At 39.4% G+C, this 21,527-nt stretch overlaps 1 protein-coding gene across 8 annotated transcripts in view; it reads right to left on the bottom strand.

The window, feature by feature from the left end:
* Nucleotides 1–21,527, bottom strand: part of EHBP1 (EH domain binding protein 1) — a 223,812-nt gene that overhangs the window by 135,291 nt on the left and 66,994 nt on the right. For all 8 annotated transcript variants that reach the window (XM_031047567.2, XM_031047566.2, XM_005147433.4 and 5 more), the window contains one exon: nucleotides 3–184. In XM_031047567.2, the coding sequence (XP_030903427.2) occupies nucleotides 3–184 (182 nt within the window). The remainder of the gene's footprint in view (nucleotides 1–2; nucleotides 185–21,527) is intronic.

A 21,527-nucleotide genomic window follows, 5' to 3' on the forward strand; every position in this document is an offset into this window, starting at 1 on the left:
ACGTGGCTTTTCCTTCCCTCAGGAAAATACAAGATAAAGAGAACTGTAGTGTGGCAGATACCACTTTCTTGGACAAAGGCTTGAATTTTAACTTGACATCCGTCTGTGTAGGCATGGGGCTTGCGTATTGCTTCATGTTGATGCTGCTGGTGGCAAGCGCTTTTCTTCGTCCAGAAGGAGATTCCTGAAAGCAAAGGAAGAATAAAACTACTGTAAAAGGCACTGTTACACTGAAACCTGTGTGTGCACAAAACAAAAAAATACACTTATTAAATGTGCACCACTCATTTTTCAAGTACACAGGCAGCAGAGATTGCTATGGTCTTCTGCAAAGACAGAAATCCTTTTCTTACACTACATCAGGCACTAACAGTGGGTCTTTGAACACCTGTTTAGTGCAAACTAAAACAAAAGTTACTCATTATGGTTAGCGGTCTTCCATATGAGATCCTAAGTCTTTAACAGCTGAAGCTTGTAGTAGTATCCACAGCACACATCCATTTAAGCAAGTGGGAATACATCTCCATTCCTTCTGATAGCAAACTGGACTAGCTTTGTCTAATCTTGGGTAGTCCTGGACTAGGACATCCAACCTATGGAAGACATGTTTTTCAGTTATGCATATATTTCTTCATGTAATGGACTGAGGCCACCAAGTTAGTATTTTTGAACCGCTACCTGTGTTTGATGCTCAAATACACTACCTGAGTATTTTTCAAAGCAATGGTACTTCTCACTAGTGCTGTACTATCAAGAGTGACAGGTTCCTGAAATTAAGGTTGACAATGCCTAAAAAAATACTGATACAAAATTTGCAAGAAAAATATAAAAAGCAAGAAAATAAAAAAATAAAAGTAAGTCGTGTTTCAAAAGCCTAAGATATATTTCAAGATAAGGGTACTGCTCACAGTTGAACAATTCAAACAAATCAATCTAAAATACATCTAGGAATCTACTTTCTTGTTCCATCTAATATCAGCAGCAAAGGAATGATTATATGTGATAAAGCTCCAGTAACAAAAATAAAACAAAAAAGCCCTGCTGTTAACTCTTTTGAAAAATGTTCTCACAATGAGACTACATTTTACTGCGGTTGACAGTGTGTTCAATAAAGAATATTAATTCAATCAAAACATTCAAGCATCCTTTTTCAAAGTACTTGACATTTCCACCCAGTAGAGTAAGTCAGAATGTAATATGTCATCCCCAAAGAATACCTTGTTTAAAAAACTGGCCTTATCTGTCAGATTATGCACAGCAATATTATACAGAACTATTAGTGCATGTAGATACCTTATGAATGAATTTCAAAAATGCATCAAACACTTGAGAAGGATTTAGGCCTTCTCAGAAGAAATACTTAAGAATATGCAAATACTCTCAACTGAATCAAGTTGAACAGATGCGACTACCACAAACAATACGAGTGCTCTTTCCCCGGCCGCAACCGTCAATCAAAGAGCAAGATTAAGGTCCAAGGTTCTGACAACGTGTAAAATGGAAAGTGTGATCAGGGAGTTTCAATTATTACACAGATATGAACAAGAATAATCTGTTATTGTACCATACCTTTAGAATAACTAAACATTACAACTCATTATACTGAAAGTAAGATATACGGCGGTGTCTCTTCAGAAAGCAACGTCAGTGACATGGCACGTCTTTCTCACGTGCTCTCCAAGTAAATGTACATAAGAAGTTTGCATATTAAGAGCAACTTGCTTTGTAAAGCTAAAGTTTCAATATTCATACTATGGTGTAAAAATGTTAGTCAAGGTGATCAAAAAGAAAGTTTGCATAAGCCTGTCTAGTTATTTTTTGGTTTTAATATACCTTTAGAGAAAACTGGCATATATAATGTGGTGTACAAGCATTTTTGCAACTGGCATGTCAAATTGCACAATTTGCACGTGTTTTTCTGCCAAACAGAAGCAACCAGAAATTAATAACTAACTTGGAGCCACGCGGAGAAGACAAGGAGACAACTGCTACAAGTTGCACCAGGAGGTTTCATCTCAATACAAGACAGGCATTTTAACAGTAAGAACAGTCAATCGCTGGGACAACCTCCCCAGGGACATGGCAGAGTCCCTATCACGGGAGGTTTACAAGCTGCAACTGGGCAGCGTGCTAGGTCATCACATCTATGCTCCCTTTCCTGTCAAAGTTTGGACCAGATATCTTTCCATGTCCCTTCCAACCTGAGATCTTCTATGACTGTATGATTCTAACTTGAATATGCCCTCAGGTGCAGTCAGGCTATAATGACTAGAAAACATCTATCACACTTTAAATTTGACTTTTCTGTGAATCAGTTGGGTTGAGCTTATCTTAGCAGACTAAAAGAATTGTACCTCAGCTGGTTTTAAAATCTGTATTACAGTATCATAGTTATTGAAATTACAGTTAGCAACGTAACTCAAAGTGCATGGGAAGAGTCTTCATTTGGTCATTATTCCCAAATTATACAATTAGTTTGTCCTTAAAAAGATGCTTTGTGCTGTCTTTTTTTTTCCTTTTTAAAGAAGATGCATGTCTGTTGTCATGTCTTCAGTCTCCTTCATCAATTAAACCACCCCAACACAAGGAATTGTGTCTACACCCAGTGAGAAACAGATCTTGGATGAAACAAATCATGAACATGGGTACTTGCATACAGCCTTCCAGGCAAGTCATTGATCAGACATACTATGCCTATATTCTGAGGTACTCTTCTCAGTTTGACTATGAAAATCACTTCCCAGCAGCTGTAAACAACCCTTAATTTTAACAAAGACCTAGATTATTTCCTTGTGCAGCTCACCTGTTACATACACACTATGCTACAAGAACAAGAGACACACCTCCCGCAGGGTCCCTGTGGAGGTATCTATCATAGGGAACACAAATATGTCTCAGGGACTCTGAAAAAAAGGTGGTTTTGGGGACAAAGCTAACATCTCTTGTTAGAAACGCACCATCTTAACAGCCAACTCAGATGTATGATGTCTTTATAGAGATGATTTTACTAAAAAAGTCAAAGCAATCAAGATAAGCCAACCCAAGGACCAGTTCAATGGTGAGCCTGAAATGGTGAAGAGAAAGAACAGAGCATTAAACCTGCAAGCATCTGAAAGCTGGATGTGGACATAGAAGCAGGAGAATTTTGGAACTACATGGAATTCCATTTTCACTATTTATTGTATAAATGATCATCTTGCCATTTGCAGCTTCAGATTATCTGGATCAGAGAGTGAATAAGAGACCTGAATCAGGAAGAGGCAAAGTTCTCCCAGTGAAGATGACTGTCAGCAATTCCTTGTGGTATCTTCTGGGGTTACCTGGTGTAGAGGAGGAGGGAGACAAGAGTGGAGGGCGCTGTGTGCCAATATGAAAGGGAGAAGTCAGCCATGTGCAAGAAGATTCTCCAGCACTAAACATTCTGAGGTGCTGTGAAGAATCAGACATACTTGGCAATCAAGCTCAGTCAACCTGAGAAAGGAACTAATTTCATAATCTTTTTGTGAGCCAAAGACAGAAGTTGACTTTTCAGGTTCCCACTGCCTATAAAGATAAATGCAAATTTGTATATCAATCATCGTAAACCCCCCCCCCCAAAAACAAAACCCTAAAATCAACACAAAAACAGAGAGACCCCAATATTTCGGGTTTTATTTTCCTTCACATGCAAGCTTAAGTCCATCCTCCTACTCTTCCAGAAAACTCAGCACTGGGAGCGTTGCAATATTTTCTCCTTGTAAGCTTCATAGGCTTGGCTTTAGATATATAAGCAGAGAGGGGGAATGTTTTTTGCCCCTGTAAAGGATATTCTCAAGGTTCTTAGGTCCCTGATTTGATTTCACAATGGATTATGTATTCTGATACACAACCAACTTCTCAAAACTTGTTTTTAAGTATCAGAAAACACTAATAACCACTTCTCACAAGGGTTGTAATGTTTTGTTCAAAAATTACATGCCTTGTATTACACAATCTGAGCTACCCCAGATCACAGAGAAATCTTCTTGCAGAAGAATAGGTAATTCTTAGATCAGCAGAGACAAAATAATCCAAGACAATGAGTGGGATATAAAGGAACAGGCTCACGAGTAGGCTGGAATAAGTTATTTCAAACAGAAGCACACTTTGGTAAGAATGTAAATAAATAACATCCATTTAATAATAAAAGTCTGATCTGGTGTTACTTGTGCCTTGTATGAGCACATGGAGTTTTGTGGAAGGTAAAGCAGGAATCCCAATGCAAATATTTTAATTGCTCAACTTCTCTGATTTTGACTACCTAATCCAAGTTTAAAATGCATAAGGCTCAATTATGCCTCCTGGTCTTTTACATGCATGTGACTGCCAGAGTTGCCACAGCACATTTTGTGAAAGGGTGCATGGAAAAGTCAGTTTTGAAGTCACAAGAGAGAAACGATGCATGTATTTTATTACCTCTCTTATTATCACAACACTTAACTATCAAGATGGAGTTCATTCTATAAGAAGAGAGTAATTTGGAAATTCTCTGCTTTTTAAGAGGGGCAATGCATTATGCATCACCTGAAACCTACTCCAAAGAGACACAGAATCAAGTCAGTCAGAAGGCACATAGCTGCAAGTAGTACAGGGCCAGGCTGGGATGAGCCTTGGTTGCATGGGAGCGCCCTGCGCTCAGCTCTGCTAATGCCAGGTGACATACAGCACATATGCAGACACATACTGCAAACAGGAATTTAAATAGCTATGGATGGGCTTTTAATTAGCAGTCCCCAACACTATCCCTCTACAGCAATTTGTGTTGCTTCCATAAGTCTTCAACTATAATCATGTAACAAATTCTGGGGGTAGAGAATGGAAAATTCACCATAGTCAGTTCAAATGAAGGCAATGGAGCTGCATTTACTGTCACAGCTACAGGACCAGATTCACTAACACAAATTTCTTTCAGTAATGCAACCTGAATCATTCTCTTCCACAACATTCATGACTGAGCAGCGTCAGACATTCCAAAAACTACTACACAGTAAGTGCCACCCTTATGTAAAGTTCTGCCTAGCCTTAAAGGATCCCCATAGCCCAACCTCTACAAGGAGAGCAATATGAAGCAGTGCTATGAACCATCAGCCTTTTCTAGGAACCATCCCCATCTTTTCCTACTAAACTAGACCTTTGACAGAAAACAGGAATAAAATACTCTGAGGAATGAAGAACAGATAATCTGTACCACAGATATAAAACAAACAGCGCATTTTCACTTCGAAGATGATTGATCACAGATGACAGACAGTCGCATCACACTATTAAACAGTGCTCAGCTCTCCTCCTAATGAAAGATTAACACCTCCATATGAAAGGTCTGGACTCAGACTATTAATTTAAAGGAGACCCAAATAATGCAATAATGCAAATTTCATGCAGCCTTCTTTCCTTAAAAATGCATTTTTAATGACCTTGTGTCCTGTAATTACCAACTGCCTTGTAAGTCTTCTTCAAGGTTAATATAAGAAGTGCAAATAAGTAGAAAACAGCTTTGTATTTTCTGTTAAACTGACCTCACACTTCCAGAGTTACAGAACCAAAACACTGGCCAGGTTTTGTTCACAGGTTATATTCCTCTGCGTTATTTGGCTGGGGAAAGAGTCCTTCCACAAAAAACTGCAGAATGTATTTTGCCCCTCCACACCTGTACTCAGCTTGCCTACAAAGACCTTCAACCCCTTGCTGTAACACAGTCCTTAATCACTGAGACTCAAATGCCTTCCTTTCCATACACACACATTGAGAAAACACAATAGAATATATCCCTTCAACAGAAACGAGATAAAAAAGTACTGTGCCTCTTATTTAGATACTAAATGGTCCCTCTTTAATAGAAATATATTAAGTAATGCGTAAGGACTGTACAAACATTATCCAAAAAGGAGCTAATGGAGAAGATAACACGTTTCCTAATTGGATATTGCTATTTTGCCAAAAGAAACAGTGAGTTTTGACTATCTTCCTCCCAGTAAAGGAACACATACAGTGTAGTATTTTAGAGCTGCCTCTTCCCATTTTATAGAAGTGAATGCTGAAAAGCTCACAAACATATGTAGATTTTAGAGAGAAGCATTCTGGTTGCATAAAATAATCAGAAAAAGCAGTTTTTACCACTGCAAAAACCCATTGAGAGGAGCAAGTTTTGAGGATTTCACTTTCCTTTTGCTTCAGAATCACACAGAGAACGCTGTGAAGGAGAGCTGTCCTCTGGCACAAACCCAGCCACCAGGAGAGCAAATGGGAAAGTTCTCCCTCTCCCAATGCTGGATGCCAGCCTCGGTGGCGGAGTTGCAAGCGCCATCTTGCTTAGATGAAAAGATCACTGCTTCACTGGCAGAGCAAAATGGATCACTACAGAATTTAATTTGTGAGAGTATACAGCAATTAAATGCTAAAATAGACAAGCTACAGGGAGCTCTCTCAACTGGAGAGAGTAAATTAGAAGCTATGTCAGTTAAAATAATTTAGACAGTCGGATGGGAGATTTGGGGGACCGAACTGCAGGCAGCACAATCTGCGCTGAAAACTTGTCTAAAGGCAAATAATGGTTCAAGGTATCCAGAATATTATTAGGAATGATGATGCATTTGAATGGAGAATTTAATGTTTAAAAAATCCTGCACATGCCTGAAAAGTCTGAACTCCAGAAACGAGGCCTGGGAAGGAGATTAAAAATTATACATAAATGTTGAAACAGATACACTTGTTTATAAAATATATATTTGTGATGTTCACAAAGTGTCAGAACCAGAGCCCTTGTGTCAAATTATTTATCATATTGGTAATATCTTACGTTTAGGCTAAAAGGCTACTTCAAAAACACCAACATGATGGGGTTTTTAGCACATCTAGATTGATGAATCACTGCAGTGGAAGCATGACACATTTCTTAGTCAGCACTTTATACTTACAGAAGGTAAAAGAAAATACAATAGGCTACTACACCTAGGGAGTTCTTACAGTCTGCTTTTAGGACAGCCCATGAGTTCACTAGCACCCTGAGAGACTCAGGTATGCAGTGAAAGGTTCTTTCTGAGCCAAATCATACCCATGGGTGTGCTCAAGCAACCTGCTGTGGGTAACAACAAACAGCTCGTCTTCATAGGCTAATCCCCTGAACTCAGAGTCTGGAAATCTCTGAAGAGGGAAAGTTTAGAAAGTGAAATGATGCCTACTAAGCTGAGGCAATTCATCTTCACTATGCAGACAACCACCAAGAAAATGTGGAGGTCCTGTTTTGCTAAACAAAACCCCAAAAAACTAAAAACCTAAATCCAAAACCCCAACCTATCAATCTTTTTCAACAGCTACTGGACAGATGGCATTTTTATGTTCACAACCAAAATTTTAGTTGAACCAGTTTATTAATAGACCATGTACATGAGACAGATATATCCTTCTAAAGTGGGCTTGATGCTTCCAAAGGGCAATGGAGAAAAGTTCACAGGTGAGCTGAACAACTTTAATAAGTAGCACATAACTCCTGGACCCTGAAACACTCAATCTTGTGAAGGATGTGGCTAACTGCTTTATGCGTCCATTTAAAAGCCTTCACTGCTTTCTCCTTTGGACTACTTAGTAAAACAGGAACACTTCCTGAACACTCTCCCTCAGAAGGATGCTACAAGATTGATAACTGATGTTGAGAAATATTTGCTCTAGTATTTGTAGCCTTCTTCCTCATTGCTCTTTCGGATCCCTTCCTCTAGAGATGCTGTGCAAGCATCCATTAATGCCAGGTTTAAATTTACTGTAAGATGACTTTGACCACCTGCTAAACTCTTTGTCTTCGCTTATACTCTATGCAAACATCATTGTAGGTTTATGAAGCATGTGAATTTTTGTTTGTGTTTGCAGAAGTACACCTTATGCCATAATGCTGAGGAGCCCTGGGATCGTATTTTTGACTATCGTATATTACTTGGCTACAAAACTCACATCCTTTCCTGCAATGCTGAGCTCATTAATGTCCTAATACTGTCTGATATTCTGCTTTCCTTTCACAGTCATTTGCTCTCTCCCATTGGGATCATTGCATGGGACTGTCTGTTCCTTTCCTGTACCCAAATGCTACAGCAGCCAGTTACATGACCATGTGCCCTGGGCCTGCTAAGGTATATGTTGCAGCTGTGTGCAAGTCTGTGTGTATTACTACATAGATCACTAGTAAGCAAAAGCCATTGAGATTAAATAATTTTTAGATAGCAAAAACTGAGCATAAGTCCTACCGTAATTCCTGTGCAGAACTGTAATTATGCCATGGATGTGGGACACGAGCTCAAAGAAGCTCAGCAGAAGTTGGCAGACACACTTGTTATTATCGACTACCAAAATCCTCAGACCTTCACTCTCAAAGGAGCAGATTTAAAGGAGCCTGGGCTTGAGCTGCTCCTTATACATGGCAGGTGAAGCTGTCTGTTGGGAAAGGGGCTGCACGCAGGGAAGTTTCGCAGTTTAAGCAGGTTATGTTGGACAGAGTCTCAGGTGACATGGTTTAGTGTGAGGTGTCCCTGCCCATGGCAGGGGGGTTGGAACTAGATGATCTTAAGGTTCTTTCCAACCCTAACTATTCTATGATTCTATAAAATAACAGTCCTTCATTTTCTGCTGTGTGTCACTGAGCTGCATCCTTCACAGTTCACTATTCACCCGTGAGAGCAACTCCCATGCTGCTTTGGCTGAGGCACTTCCAAACAGTATTCCCCCTGGTTCTGGTTTAATTTTCTCCCTGCTTTTAAAGGGTTTATTGTATAACTATAGTATTTCTGTAGAGTTGGCTTCTGAACAAAGCAGATAATTTACCTAATGCTAGAAGGGGAGAAACAGCAGATGATAAAGTTGGTTCCTAAATTTTTATCTGAAACTAGTATTTATAAATATAGATAAATAAAATATGAAACACCCATTATGTGAGACTTTTTCCTTCCTTGGGGGGAGGACATGGGGGCTGATGTGATATCCATGACTTCATTTGCTGCTCAGCAACTCGTAACTCCACATTTTTCCATGTATTGACTGAAGGGACTCACAGGTTGTTTTCTGGTTTCTTTTCTTGGTTTTGTTTTTAAATAATAGCCAACAGCTGTCATAAAATCTGTATTTAAGCTCACCTACCAGTGCCTGTTGCTTCCGCTCTATTTTGCCTGGCAGGAAACCTCTATGATTCACTCTATTGCTCAGTGCAGAGATATCCCATGAACAGTGCTACCGAACCTTCAAACAGTTACAGAAGAGATGCTCAGTTAGAGTCCCCTGACAGAAGATGGTCTTTAGTGGGAAAAGAAATGCTGTTTGTTTGTCTGTTTTAAGAAGAGGGTAAATCAGTTACCTATTTATTGGTGGTTTCAGATGTGAAAAGCCCTTCCATTGCCTACAGCTTCTTCTCACTTTCCATTCTAGGCTCTATATTTCCTTACTCTCTCTTGGTGCCACTTCAAGACAGACTGAGAATCTTTGACATTAAAACAGTGGGTTTGATAATACCTCAAGCTCAGCAATGAATATTTGAGTTCAACTTAATAGTGAGAACAGTCATTGAAAAGTCTATAGCTCCATACATTAAGCTCTGCCTACCTGCGAGCCTTGTCCTGGGGAAGCAGGTGACATGCAGAAAGGCGCCTATGATACAGACACCAGAATTAACTGCAGATAATTTAAACAAACTTGCAAACATAAGTACATTATTCAGCTCCTCTGTAATCTCCAACAAGGAAGCAAGTTTGAGGTGACACTCACTAAAGAAGAAACCAGGTCAAAAGATTAACTGCTCCAGCAAACTTAGATACTTTCATTCACCTTTCCAGAAAATATTGTATTTTAAGATGGGTTATAACATTGTCTAGACTTAATTTTCTAGCACATATAAACCTGCTTAAATGGATTTTGTAAAATACCAGTGTATCTTCAACCAGTTGTTACTATCCAAGGATAACTTCCTTAGAATAATGCACAAAATTACATGACATAAAATTTGCAAGGCTTGTGTCACAGAATAGCTTTTAACAGTGTCAGGAGAAGATATTGCAACTCTTACATTGATCCCTCACTGAAAGCTGGCCCCTTAAAAAAGCACAGAATGAACAGATATATATGGTTTGTAACTCCTGATGGCTGTATGCTGAGCAGTGATGCTCACACAGCGACTGTTCTCCTTGTCAGAATCTGAGCCCCTGGGTCAAATTATTTATCATATTGGTAATACTTCAGGTTTAGGCTAAAAGGCCATTCAAAAACACCCAACATGATGTTATCTGAAGTGAACATCTCTCTTATTACTGGAACATGAATCTATCTCCATTATTAAATTAATGAATGTGCTTTCTTTATTGTCTTCCCTATTGCTCACAACTTCACTTTAAGCATGTGCCAAATGACCAAAATAGAAAACACCAAGAGAATATAATACAGTTGGAAAAGTCTCCCAGACTACAGAGGAATTACCAGACCTGCCTGGTGCTCCTCCCTTTATACCTCATAACCTCTCACTGTATTTCCTAGCTACCGCCCTGGAGAACCTGCTGCAAGACCACCATAACTCTTACAGCTCCATGGCCATGATACCAATCACAAATTTCACTCTGGAAGAGCTGGCTCTTCAAGGAAGTGTCTTCATACAAATGTACAGTTCTCTTGCCCATGCCACTTTATTAATAATATCTTTTAGCCAAATCTGCAGCTCACTAGAAGGGATAAAAACTCAGTGAGACACCTTTAATATTCAGATCTACACTAGGCTGTTACCTAAGGGCAGTGCAGTTTGCAAGTGATGGTTCCTGTGTGCAGCACTCTCCCCTACAGAGGAAAGGAAGAAGAAAGAAATATTGAATCTACGGATGTACCCAATGCTGTACCTCTGACATATGCTTTGAATCTGACGTATGCAGAAAGAAGCAGGGGCAAAAGGTAGGTATAGAACTAGGGTAAAAGGAAGGCAGCTGAAAATTAAGATCTGTGTGAAGCGAGAATAGGGGCATGCTCACACCTGCAAGACATCTCAGCTGGCACACCCTGTGAACACACAGAAGTGGGAACAGTGTGTGGTGCAGGTGCAGTTACTTGTGTTATATATATATATATTTTTATAAACAACATCATCTCCATTTTAACATCAAGGCATTCCACAAAGCATTCCAAAATGGAGCTCTGTAATAAACATCAACCTCAACTTTTTAAAAGCCTATCCATCCCTCCAAATTTATTTCAATCAGGGAAACAGCTAAATGGATTCCTTCTAACTTTGCACTTAAAGTAAAATTCACCCCAAGACTGACAAGCATAAAAAATTTCAGTCCAATGGGTGATTTCTATTTTTTTTTCTTTAAAGCTGCAATAGCCTGAAAACAGGGGCTTGTAATGAAGCTGCCCTGTCAACCAGAACCACACTGTCACTAGAGCAACACAATCATATTGCCTGTGCAAAGAAGCAATGCATTTAACATTTTCTTCACTGTGTATTATCTATTAGCTGAGTTTGTCACAGAGATATGTGGCGGTTCTCTGCAATACTTATGAATATATGGCACGGCATACAAGAATCCATGCATGTCTGCTTCAGCACAGGTTTGTCTTATTATATTTTGGCAAACAACTTAAAAACCCCCTCCCTTTTCTCTTATCTTAGGTTTCTGTTAAATGCTGCTACTATCAAGAAATAGAAGTCATCCCAGGCAAACATCTCAGATCTCCCCATTGCTATTCACTATTACTAATGCACATTACATGTTCAATCCTCTCTTGCTGCTTCTATGAAAAAGCTCGTCAAAAACAGATTTCATTTTTTCTGTGTATGCACAAATTAGTTACGGATGATTAACAAAGCATTCATTCTTTTATTTGCTTTGGCTGAGACTTGATCTGTGTTACATTCATGTGAGGGAAGCACTTCATTTTATGTTGATTAAATATGAAACACTGTACTGTTGATAAAAAGAGTTGTGTTCAGGGCTGCATTTTATACTGACAAAAGATGCATGTTCTTGGGCTAATATTTTCTTAAACAAGTTTTTCCAGATTTTTAACTGTAAAAAACTTGATACATCTTTTTTTGTTGAATTCTCACCAAGTACTGGGCAGCATGAGCTTTATGTTGCAAAGCAATGTGCTGCAGTCTTAAACAACAACAATTACTGCATGTTTAACATAATAAAAATTCGAATTCTGCTCCACTATTTGATTTCTTTAAACATAACTTGCATTATAAAATTTGTCTAAAAAAGACTCCACAAATAAGTAGGACAGGCAACTAATCATAATTACAAGATTCATCTCCTATTACATGAAAAGTATAATGAAAATGAAGAGGTATTGGAAAAGTCTTATGGAAACTTATAGCCAGCTGTAACAGAATTTGGTGCGTCTGGAGTTACTGGCTCCAGCTATCCCAGGAGAACACCTGTGTAAATGCTTGTCTATAAGGCCCATAAATCCTCTATGTCCATTAAGCACAGTGATATAGCAACACCAAAAAGGATGCACTTCAGGAAGGTATTTAAATATAAGCCTAACTTTGAGTACATGATCTGCTTGTAATTAAATCAAGTTAAAGAAAGCCATACGATTAAACACCTTGTTAAATCTGGGAACAAGTTATTAGCCCTTATAAAACAGGAGATTCTATCTCGGGGTTTACAGCACATGAAAACAAACATACACACGTGCAGAGTATTATGCATACTTTTGCAAGAAGGGATTTATTTTTAGCGTAACTATGTAGCAGTAAGTGCAGCTCTTACCCAGGTTAGGAGGAGGTCTGGCCACAACAACTTGTAAGGCACCGATCTCATCCATGCAACAGTTTCATTTGTTTCTAAACTTCAAACAAAAATAGATGGGATTGCCCCTTAATAAAACCTCCAGTAACACCTCCATGTTCCAAAAATTAGTCTATGCAGCGCCTTTCTTAAACATCACCAAAGCATGAATGTTGGGTTTTCATCTTACTACCTAGGAGAGAGAAGCCTACCACACAGATGAGGCCACAAACAACTCAAGCAATGGGAAACTTGATGCCAGCTGGGTTTAAAAGGATGGCTACTGCTTCACACAAAAGACAGTGATTTCCTGGCTGCCCCTGAAATACCACAGTGCTGGATGAGAGGATGAGATGGGAAGCTTGGTTTGATCTAAGAAGGTTACCACATGGTCTCTGAGCAGCAAGCCTCTGCCCCCCATGAGGGCACATGGCTGTTAGCTGACAGTCATTTGAAGCTCTCGAGACCCATATGGGGAAAGGTCCCTCCAGTGCTGATATGCCGGGACAAGAAAGGGCCAGCGAAAGCAGCCAGGTCCATCTGGAGCAGCCATGTGCAGTGCAAGGTTTGAGCTCCTGCAAGATATGAGAAACACAAGGGCTTCCTGAAACACCCATTTCTTCTCCTCACCCTCATCCAGGGAAGAGGCATGAGATAACAACTCCTACCTGACGCTGCAGCCGATCAGATAGAGCCTGACCCCTAACTCGTCTCCTACTCGCATCCCACTCTTTCAGCCACATGCTTCTGCCTTGCACCAGCCCCGGCACTTTGCTGGTTCTTCACAACCTAGATCCTTTCATTGAACCAGTAAAAACTCTTCCAGAAAAGAAACTAACAGAACCCTCCCTTCCCCAAACCCCACCAGTTTCATTGCAGGGAGATGAATGAGCTCTCCAGGGGCCAGATGACCACCAGAGTCAGTGCACTGAAGGGGCAAGAACACAAAGCAGGGAGCACAGAGGAAGGGGCAAGAAACCACACATTTTGACAGCAGCAGAGAATGCTTCAGTCATTCCATGTGGTCATGTTTTCAGGCAGTATTTTATGGAGATCTACCCTTCCTGCTCCAGCCTGCGTGAAATCAGCTCCCCATCCTTGCAGACAAGGGGTGGTTAAAGTGAAACAAAGATTTCCTTTATTTTTTAAGGATCCCCCAGAAGATTTTTTTTCTTTGCTTCAGGTCACATAAGAACACACAAAAGGACAAAGCAATAAATGCTCACATGCACTTTCTTGCCCTTATTTCCACTCTCTGGAATGAGGCCAGACACATCTAAGTAGTGCACTCTGTTCTCTTCCACTCCTTCTCAGAAATTATGGAGTCTTTCTCCTCTGCAGCCAATTTCCTCCTTTTTCTCCGTGCAGGCCCAAGATTCAACTACTACAGAACAATGTTCCCCTGTTTCTCTCCGGGGCACATTCTCCATGTGTCTACACCAAGCTCTCTGAGCCCTCCCAGATCTTTACGGCTTTATGTTTACAGATCCTGGATGAAAACCTGTTCTCTCTGCTCTGATTCTAGGAAAATTCCATTCTCTTCCCATTTTGCATATGAACTCCACTGCACTAATTTTCTTCAGGTTCAGCCACTCCACAGTACTAAGGAGCTGCCACTCCCAAGGTTTTTAGTACCTTAGTAGCCCAACTCAAATATACCTGACACAATCGTACAGCTGACTCTGAAAATACAGCACAGATACAGCTGTATATACCTGTGTTTCCTAATATAGTCTCCCTAATCTAAGTCTGAAACGTGAAATCGGGTACTGGCAAGTCAAATGGCAGGTATGCCACATTATACAGCTTCCCAGTTACTTGTAATATCAACATATATTATTATTAGGCTTGCACAATTTATAATTCACAAAAATAAGTGCTACAAATAATTATCAGTTTTAAATAATCCGTTTCTAGACATTCTATTGAAAGATGTTATTCTCCACATTCCAGCTACACGAAGAACATTCCTGGAGAGTTACAGGCACAAGTACTGCTGACATTTCTAAAGCTCTCTTTGAAACAAGCCCACATGTGTACAAAAAGCAAAGATGTTGCTAATGGTTTATTTATTAACATATCCTGTCGCCATAAAAAAAATACAAGAATAAATTAATAAATACAGAGTTTCTCTAATGAAAATATTTGCTTCTCCAATTCTTGGCTGTGAAGTTAACCTGATTTATGGAACTGAAAAAATCTCAATGTTAATTAATTTAATACTTGATCCATCCATACTTTAAAATATTCCACAATAAAAGCAAATGGGGGGGGTGGAGGGTGGAAATCCAAGCGACAACCAAAACAAAACATAAGCAGACTTAATCTCGTAATTATTGTAACATAAAAAACACTTAGGAGACATCTGCATTAATCAATTACCAGAAAGTGCTTCAGTCCCAGGTAGTTAGCGATAGCACTCGTATACTATTACAGGGAGCCTGATGTTTTGGCAAAACTAGAGCAGGAAAAAAATGAAACTAAAAGGCATATTGTACATGTGACCTACAGGACTTGGATTATTACCTCTAAGCTTATTAAGAGTAAAAGCTGTCAGTTGGACCACCCCACAACCGGGGAGGAAAACTAAGATTACTCAGCAGTAAAAGGCATAAAAAGGAGACGTGTATTCGCAGAATGGACGAAGGCAGAGAGGGTGAACCACAGACCTGCTTCAGCTATCTGGAGCGGTAATTGGCTCACAAGAGCGACTACCACGTTAAGGCATTATCATTATCTAGCTCACATAACTGGAAATTCACGCTCTGTTCTTTAAATTGGCTTAACCAGCAGCATCTGCAGCACTTTAATTAATTACAGCAATTGGCGTACCTTAAAAGTAGATGCACAGATCTGAAATGATAATGCCCTGTGAGTAATAATTGTAAGCCAGCATCAATTCAGATCTATCCTGAACAAAACCAAGGGTACACTGTTGTGCTTCAACTGCACAGAAAACAAGCTTCAATATAGTAAGTATTATTGTCTGTCCAGGTTCACCAGCAAACGCTGTGATTCTGCGGGACACTTCACATTCAATTAGCTCAGGAATGCAGAAGCTCTCAACGTGCACAACAAAAATGTGTTTGGGTTTGATGTTGTCAAGTCAAAAATCCAGTCAGGCACTTAAAGATGGGTTTCCTTCGAAAGACAAACTCAAAGTTAAAAATCAAAACAGAGACGATTACCACTATTTTAATGCACTCCTTAGAAAGAAACAGAGAAGCCAGATATCACAGTAAGCTCAGAACAAAGTTTTCTTGACAGCCATTAGCTTTGCTTCAGTAAAAAAAATAAATCCACAGGCACTGTACATAGCTGTGCATTTTTTTTTCTGATAGCTGCAGCTTGAAAATACAGTAGATTTACTTGTTAAAAAAAATCAGAGCCAAGAAGTTAAAGTGCCCTCTTGTTCCTTTCAGACACAGCCATTCAAAATCTTTACTTAGAAGAAAATAATTTTTAAAGGCTTGACAGTGAAATCCATGCACACATCCTGGCCACATTCAAAAGCTGTTCTGTAACAGACCTCATACCATTTCCAGCCAGAACACAAAACAACACTTTCAAGATTTGTTGTGACTTGCTTCTGTACAATTTCTGGTTTAAAGACAGATTTTATGTTTTGTTACCACCATGCTGCAAAACAGGACACAAGATTCTTAAGTGTCTAATGTGCAATGGAAGGTTAAACAAACACATACTTGAATGGCTCAGTGTTACTAAGTTGACCAAATTCGATCCTCAAATTCATCACAATTCAGGGGTCAAAATACCTGGTATAAAAGCTATTACCAAATTTGAACTCCCCATTTGTTAAACACAACTTTCATCTTTCGTAGCAGCGTAAAAGAATGAAACAACTTCCTTGATTCCAGTAAACATCTGGTAGTTTTGAACATACTTTAATCAAAAATGCCCCACAAATATAAACTCGACTTGGGGATGGCTGGCTTTAGGTAGCAAAAACTTTAACCATTTAATACAAGTAAATACTACAGTGCAGTATATGCTTCTGAGTTATTTTGTCCAACACATTTTCTGAACTCTCGCCTGCTTTCCAGTATACCACACAGAACTAACAGGCAGAACATCAGCAAGGAAGAGAGTACAAGCCCCAACAGCTAAAATACCAACGCTGATGTAGCATCAAAACGCAGAAATAGCAATCTGATGCAGGAACTCACATCAGAGAGACATGCAAAATGCAGTCAGAGGAGAAAAACTGCTTTTCTAAAGCAGCAGAACTCCAGTGACGGTGCTTTTATACTCTGTGCCTAGTGTGTTTGGGCTGGGCAGACAGTGGTAAAGCTTCACTGGTATGTGTACTTTTGAGACGTGAATATCTGTGTTGAGATATATGCCGATAATACTCCAATAACATGTTTATCTAGGGTACACAGAAAACAACTGCATGCACAAATAAACAGCTGCACACTCAATGTAATCACATTCATCTCCTGAGTATCCACTTCTAAATATTAATCCAGTAACTACATGTGCTACTAAAGTGCCAGCCTCTGAGGAAAAAAGGCCACAGTGCAGGAGAAGTATAACATAAAATAATAATTCTTACCTAACACTGATACTTATTCCACACAGACACTCATTTCTGATGGAGAGGGATCACAAGTGCACAATACAAGTTATTCATTGACTAAATACCATCACGAAATGCTGCGATATAAAGGTTGGAAGGATTAACACAAAAGGTCCCACTCCAAGACAAATGTCTCCTTCATAGTTCAGTTCACAGCCATCATGACTGCTCAGTCAGGCCTACGATTCCAAAGCGTTGGGTATATACCTGCTAACCAAACACGCCAAAGACTTTCAAAATCTCTTGTTGATACTGGCTTATTTTTAGAGGAGATTTTAATTACCACCATAATGAAAGAGACTTTTTAAACACGTGAAGATCCCCAAATAGTTTCCGCTTCAAATCTCAGTGCCTTCTGAAACAGCTTTTACAGAGGAATCATGAATTTGCCAGGCTGGGAGGGTTTACACTCTGCTTCCTCCGTTCTCCTCCTTTAGACTCTCACCTTTCCCAAGCAAACCCCCCCCCTCTGTTTTTGAGTATTTCATATTTGCAAAGGCCTCACACAATTTAACTGCACATTTATATAGAAGCCACTTTTAAAAACAAAAGCAGAGACATAAATTTATGAGCATGCACTAAAACACGTTGGTGTTTGCTGCAACAATACAATTACATAGTGATTTTCAAACAAGCCATAAGTACTGGGCGGGGGGGAAGTGCAATTCATATTTTTAAATATATCTTTGGATGTAAATATTCTTCTCTAGTAATTATGCTGTTTTACACATGCTTACATCTCAGAAACTATCTGGGCTGTGTTTATCTTCTAATTCCATTTTCTCAAGGGACTGGATCTTCTACTTTCAGCAACAGATGACAGTACGAAACACTAAGATTTCTGCAGGAGAAAAGGCTGAATTTTAGTACACACCATTTTATCCTTACTGGGATGGTAATTTTTCTACTCCCTCTACTGGCATACTTGAAAAGCAAGGAAGGAAAAACCTGAAGGGCATTCCAGTTTGTAAAACATAATAAGAAAATATTTTTTGTAACCTCAAAATAATTGTTCACACAACTTGGCAAAACATTAAACTCAAATCCGGGGGATTTTAAAGCCAACAGCAAATTTTTGGCAGATTTCTCTGTTGTAAAAATTAACTGAGCACCTCAAAATAAACATCCCAGACCACTTTGTGTTACAATTCCTGTGAAGCAGTCCCATCAGCTGTCATGGCTCTGATCAAAACAGATCACTCCCTAAAGCATACTATATGGCTAGTAAAATACCCTAAGAAAGATCTATAGAATATAACTTTACACAATTACTGTACAGAAATGAGCAAAAACATCCTGAGCTTAACGAGTTGCTACTTAAATGCTCGGCAGTGCTCTCTGAACCATTTTATATTAAAATTGGATAGCTCTAAACATCACACATACAAGAAGTATTGTTTGACACAGTGCCATTTTGATGATAAATTGCAATCTACAGCTCAAATAATTCTACCCAGGGATTAACATTTCAGAGGCTGAGCCAGAGATTATGTGTGTGGATCTTGAATTTCATCATCTCCCTTCGGCACAATAGCTTATTCTTCCTTTTTTCATCTATTCTCTCATGAAGGGTCAGGAAAGCTTAGCCTTGCTGTTTCATTCATTTCATCTCTACATTAACCAGATACCTTGCAGTCTTTAGTTCTTATGTGTTATTCCATTACAAATACTACAGCTACACTGCACTATGCTATGGCTAATGAGGTATGTACCAAATCAAAGGGTGCCATCAAGTGGTTGTAGCACACTACCAGCATTATGCAAAGTTAGTGTTCTGTAAGGGGGTTCACCCGGACACACTATACAGGGTGGATTAAACTCTGCTGTAATGTAAAGCTTTCAGGAAAATTCAGATGCTGAGAGATGGTGGTCCCACACAATTTCACTTCCTTCCTTTTAAATTCTAAGGCTCAGGCTAATAGCCAGCATCACCACACAGGAGACATCCCTATCTCTCACTGAATGGGTGAGCAGGTTCCAGGATTGTTTCCTCTGTTGAATGCTCAAACTACTCATCACTGTGCACCAGATGACAAGTTAAGAACAGACTTAATAACCTCTGAAAAGCCTCCAAACAAGCAATAGGACAAGAAGGACACTGCAGGATGGCAGTTTCACAGAAGATGGGGAGAATAAATACAATTACTTGTGGCACTCCACCCAGTTTCAAATCAAACTGATTTTTGGATGACTTGCTGATCCATACTTAGGCTGAACTTGAAGACAATGTGAGAGCTTTTCTCTGCAACGACAGTGCGTTACTCAGCACTTTGAAGTAAAGATGACTTAATAGATCATTCTTTGGCACAAGTACTCAATCTGACCCAAAGAAATGGCCTTTCCAGATAAAATACTTCATAGCCAAAAGCCAGTTTATATTTAACCATTATCTTCTAATCCATATACTATCAACTCTAAACCAAGCTCATTACTCCAACTCACCTTTGTCTAGCAGGTAAAACCCAACCAATCAAAATCAAACTTAAGACCACTTTCCAGTACATCGAGACAGATTTTCCCATTGAAAAAGAACAGCGTCTTTCTGAAAACTGTAATAACTTTGCTACTGTAGGAAAAAAGTTTTCCACTTGCCATGGGACACAGAAGTTTCACTTGATGGGGATGAGACTGAGGATTACCAAGTTGTAATGATACCACCATGATCTCACCAGATCATGGCAATAAACAACATGACTTCCATGACTCAGCTGTCACTTAAAATAACACTGCCAGCTTGCACTTGCAAAGAAAACATCAAGAAAACATTATCTGAATGTAATTGAAGAATATAGACACAAGTCTTTCCATTTCTGAAAGGGTTTGGCTCCAAAGCATAAAAAGCTGAACAGCCATGATCACAGCAGCAGAGCCAGTGACTTTTTAAGGATGTAAGTTCAACCATATTTTTCCTGTGGCAGTGACAAAGAAATGTCCACACTCAAGCAATGCTCAAGGCAAATGAGGTCCGAATTCTTCTGAGATTGTTCCCATCTGCCCAAAATCTAGCAGCAATGTTCCCACATGCGATCTGTTTACACAACCTGCTGCCAGCTCAGGCAACCACTCATAATTTGGGCTGCCGCTCTGAGGAAGAATATAGTTACAATGCACATGTGTTAAGACCAGTAATGAATTTTCATCAACTGCAAAGCAACACTCGTGTGTGGTGGACCAAAGACAATTGGAATTTGTAATGCAGAAAGAAGTCAGCCCTTAACATTCCCCATGTTCTCACTCTTAGCCGACTTCACACTTCCCCATGTTCCCCTTAGGCTTCCTCACTTCAGTAGGTTAGCCAGATTCCTAATTCTGCAACACAGACCCTTCATAGGACACCTGTATACAAACTTCCACTGGGGAACTAAAGGTAGGGAGAAATTACCAAGAATCAAGCTGGAAAGATGCTAAGCTGCTTCCCAAAGTATTGCACAATGTGTAAGAATCACAGAAATTACAAAAAGAAAATTAAGAGGAAAAGAAAGAAAAAAAGAGAGAAAGAGCTTGGTTTCCATGAGGCAGCAGGGGGCTGCTTCATTCAAAGAAGAGATGGCAGACAAGGAACACAGGAGCAGTAATGGAGTCGGCTGCATTAAATCCGGAACTATTCTACCAAGCGCGGGTGAAACACCCAAATTGTATCCTTTGAGATAATACCCTTCTTCAGCAGCGTCCATACTGGTTATTCAGTCTATTTATGTAACACCTCAAATCCTTCCTAATAAATGAGTTTATTTTATTCTAATATATAATTAAAGTTATATAATATGAACTAAAACTAATTATGGGAAAGATTTATACAGATGATTCATGGAACAGGCAGTACATAAACTTTATACTAATTCTTTGCTGACAGATTTCTTAGGATTATTTTCTAAATATTTCATTTGTCCTTTCCTTAACAAATAAATAGACAAGATCCCCCTAACTCATCACGTTCCTTCTTATAGCTGCTCCTGGAGCAAGCACTCGAGGCATCTACTACTGAGAGGTCTGGCACGTAATGGAGGTACTTCTGTGACAGCATTTCCCTTGCTTTTATCCCACTTTGGCCCAGCTACAGTTCATTCTCTCTGCTCCCATTTTCCCTGCTGCCTACATTACCTGACCATACAGTATACATTGGTCTCACCTTTCCATTGCAGACAACAGTTCCTTAT

This window comes from Melopsittacus undulatus, chromosome 3 (assembly GCF_012275295.1).
Source record: "Melopsittacus undulatus isolate bMelUnd1 chromosome 3, bMelUnd1.mat.Z, whole genome shotgun sequence".
Taxonomy (NCBI): Eukaryota; Metazoa; Chordata; class Aves; order Psittaciformes; family Psittaculidae; genus Melopsittacus; species Melopsittacus undulatus.